Source organism: Chaetura pelagica, unplaced genomic scaffold, assembly GCF_000747805.2.
Source record: "Chaetura pelagica isolate M959 unplaced genomic scaffold, ChaPel_1.0 scaffold486, whole genome shotgun sequence".
Taxonomy (NCBI): domain Eukaryota; kingdom Metazoa; phylum Chordata; class Aves; order Apodiformes; family Apodidae; genus Chaetura; species Chaetura pelagica.
The window spans coordinates 194496-198203 of NW_009953658.1; the positions used below are offsets into that span (position 1 = coordinate 194496).

General features: G+C 60.4%; 1 protein-coding gene across 1 annotated transcript in view; it reads left to right on the plus strand.

The window, feature by feature from the left end:
• Positions 1 to 1561: 1561 nt before the first annotated feature.
• ACR (acrosin) overlaps positions 1562 to 3708 on the plus strand; it is a 19085-nt gene continuing 16938 nt past the window's right edge. Inside the window, exons 1-5 of the mRNA XM_010000320.1 lie at positions 1562 to 1632; positions 1904 to 2098; positions 2430 to 2695; positions 2973 to 3118; positions 3538 to 3686. Of these exons, the coding sequence (XP_009998622.1) occupies positions 1562 to 1632; positions 1904 to 2098; positions 2430 to 2695; positions 2973 to 3118; positions 3538 to 3686 (827 nt within the window). The remainder of the gene's footprint in view (positions 1633 to 1903; positions 2099 to 2429; positions 2696 to 2972; positions 3119 to 3537; positions 3687 to 3708) is intronic.

A 3708-nucleotide genomic window follows, 5' to 3' on the forward strand; every position in this document is an offset into this window, starting at 1 on the left:
CAGCTGCTCCTCACAAGTTCTCCAGCCCCTTCTCCTTCTGCTCCAGCCCCTTCCCCAGCTCCGGGGCCCTTCCCTGGACACGCTCCAGCCCCTCCATATCCTTCTTGTCCTGAGGGGCCCAGCCCTGACCCCAAGATTCCAGGTGTCCCCTCCCCAGTGCCCAGCACAGGGGGATGATCCCTGCCCTGCTCCTGATGGCCACACTATTCCTGGTGCAGCCCAGGCTGCTGGTGCCCTTCTTGGCCACCTGGGCACACACTGGCTCATCTCCATCCTCTATCAACCAGCACCCCCAGGACCTTTTCCCCTGGGCACTTTCCAGCTGCCCTTCCCCAAGCCTGGAACTCTGCCTCAGGTCGTTGTGTCCCAAGTGCAGGTCTCAGCATTTGGCCTTGTTGAACCTCATACAACTGGCCTTGGCCCACAGATCCAGCCTGTCTAGGTCCCTCTGCAGAGCCTTCCTGCCCTCAAGCAGATCAACACTCCCACCCCGCTCAGTGTCATCTGCAAACTTACCAAGTGTGCACTCAATCCCCTCATCCAGGTCATTGACCAAGATGTTGAACAGGACTGGCCCCAACACTGAGGCCTGAGGGACACCACTGGATCCAAGCCTGTTCAGCACAGCTCTTGGGCTCAGCCACACAGCCAGTTTTTCACCCAGCACAGAGTGCACCTGTCCAAGCCTTGAGCTGCCAGCTCATCTCCGGGAGATGCTGTGGGAGATGGTGTCAAAGGCCTTACCAAAGTCCAGGTAGACAACGTCCACGGCTTTCGCCTCATCCACCAGGTGGGGCACCTGTTCATAGAAGATGAGTTGGTCAAACAGGACCTGAGTTTCCTGCACCAGTGCTGGCTGGCCCTGATCCCCTGGCTGTGCTTACAGTGGCTGTGCTCACAGTGGGCCCTGACATGTGAGCCACTCAGGATGCTCCATAATCTTCCCTGGTACTGAGGTCAGGCTGACAGGCCTGTAGTTCCCCACATCCTCCTTGGGGCCCTTTTTGAAGATGGAGTCACAGATGGAGTTCAGCTATCCCAAAGGAGAAAAGGATTAATGAATTGGTGAGGCTCATCTAGAGGGCTTTAAAGTAGGTTTGAAGGGGATTGACTTTACCAGGTCCATTACAGATGAGCCCAGGGGCGGACAAGTCAATGTTGCGGATGAGACCAGTAACCCAGAAGGACCTGGTGGCAAAGGGCTGCAGAGAGCAGGGGGTGGAAAACTCCCTGAGGGGCTGTGGTGCCCCTGGCTGTGGGTGGGCAGTGCTGGGGCCAGTGTTGCCGTGACCACACAGACTCATCCCACAGCAGAGTGCTGGGGAGTGGGGGTCCATTGGTAGATTCCCCCTCCCCTCCTGCTTGGAACGCTCCATTCCCCCCTTGGGATGTGCCCATGCCCAGCACCTGGAGCTGCGTCTCTGTGACATCAGCCCTGGGCCAAGGACACCGAGAGCAGCACTGAGAGCAGCACCGTGAGCAGCACCAAGAGCAGCACTGAGAGCAGCATCGGCCCCACTGAGCCCTGCTCAGCTGTCACCAGCCCTGGTGTCTGGCAGCCATGGCTGTGCTCCTGCTCCTTGTCCTGCTGGCCCTGGGCTGGCCCGTGCACAGCATGGAGGACAACTGTGGGTGAGTGGCTGGGGCTCTGGGAGGGAGCCTGAGCACCCCTCAGGGGTCACTGGAGAGTGCCCACTTGCCCCCTGTGGCCACGCCACAGCTTCCATGGGCAGCCTCAGGGCCTGGGCAGCAGCTGGCACAGCTCATCCAGGGGCCACAGCAGACAGAGCAGGACAGATGCACGGCCCTGTCTTGCAGCGCCTGGTGGGGAGGGCAGAGGGCTGACCTTCAGCCTGAGCAGAGCAGCCCCTGGAGCTGCACACTGATGAGCTTCTGGTTACAGAATCTGCGGGCTCAGGCCCTTGGCGACCGACTCCAAGCAACGCATCGTGGGTGGCACCGAAGCACGGACGGGGGCCTGGCCCTGGATGGTCAGCATTCAGGACCGCTATAGCTCAGGCTCGGGGCACGAATGTGGAGGGTCCCTCATCAGCCCACAGTGGGTCCTCACAGCAGCCCACTGCTTTTGGAAGAAGAGGTAAGGAGGACCAGCAAAGGGGCATGTCCCCCCAGCACAAGCAGGTGTCCCATCCGCAGCACCACTTCCTCCTCCCGTCCCATCTCCTTGCGGCACAACCAGTGTCTGGGCACTCCCAGCCCGTCTGGGAGCAAGCTTAGGAGAAGGCTGGGCTGGTGCCACTGCTTCCTGGCAGCTTCCAGCCCCACATTTCTGGAGCAGGAAGCCAGCACAGCTGCACCCTTGGCAGCACTGCTCCCCTCTCTCCTGTGGGAGGCAGAAGGCAGGAGCTGCTGGGCTGCTGCAACTCGGGGCTCTGCTCCCCCTGAGCCCTCTCTCCGTCTCCTTTCAGGGCCCTTGACATATGGCGCGTGGTGATCGGGGCCACCAACTTGTTTCAGCGGGACATTGAGTTTGAGGTGCGCAACATCACCCACATCGAGTTCCACGAGGACTTCCACAACCTCACCATGGAAAATGACATCGCCCTGGTGGAGCTGAGCAGTCCTGTCCAGTGCACCCCCTACATCCAGCTGGCCTGTCTGCCCGATATGACAGTCAGAGTGTCAGAGCTGAAAAACTGCTACATCAGTGGCTGGGGTCACTCCAGAGCCAAATGTGAGTTCCCAAAATGTGCTGCTGTCCTGAGTGCCGGCTGGGCAGGCTGGGGAGTGGGGCTGGGCTGGCTGGCAGCAGAGGCCAAGGCCAGAGTCAGGCTGCAGGGACGTGTGCCTGTAGAGAGGTGCCCAGAGTAGGACATTGCCCAGAGTAGGACAGAAGGGAAGCCCTGGAAGATGCCTTCAAGACTTTGCCAAGCCTGGGAAAGGAGTTCACCAGACAGGGCTGGAGAACTGGCAGGGAGCTGCTGGGTGCTAATTCCTTTCCATGCTCACAGCTGCAAAGACCCCTGGATCCCTGCAGGAGGCCAAGGTGAATCTAATTGATACCCAGCTCTGTAACAGCACTGAGTGGTACAGAGGGGAAGTCCACACCCACAATCTGTGTGCTGGCTACGAACAGGGTGGCATCGACACCTGCCAGGTAGGAGCATGCAGCAGGTCCCCCCCAGCAGCATGGCCTGACAGTCCTGGCACAGCCCCCAGAGGGACCCGGCGTAGGCTCTGCCTGGCAAGTCACCCTCCCCTGGCTGGGTCCCCACCACTGCTGGGCCTCCCCTTCCCCTCCCCAACCACAGCTCCTTGCCCAGGGTCCCCTTGGCCCAGAGGCCCAGCAGACCCAGCCAGTGCTTAAGGCAGTCCATGAGTCCAGATCCCAGTCCCGGAACACGCACCTTCCACAGGCTCATGATCCCCTCCCAGACATGGTTCTGCAGCTCCAGCCCCTGAGCAGAGCCTCTCTGTGCAGCCAGCACAGCTCGGGCTGGTGCTGTGAGGGAGAAGGAGCCCCCATAGTGCTTGCAGGGGCCACCCAATACCACCTTCACTCTTGCTCCACTGCAGGGGGACAGCGGGGGCCCTCTGGTCTGCAGAGAGTCTGAGGAAGACTTATTCTGGCTGGTGGGAGTGACCAGCTGGGGGAGAGGCTGTGCCAGAGTGAGACAGCCCGGGATTTACACCTCCACTCAGTACTTCTACGACTGGATCCTGATGCACATGGGATTAGAGGAAGAA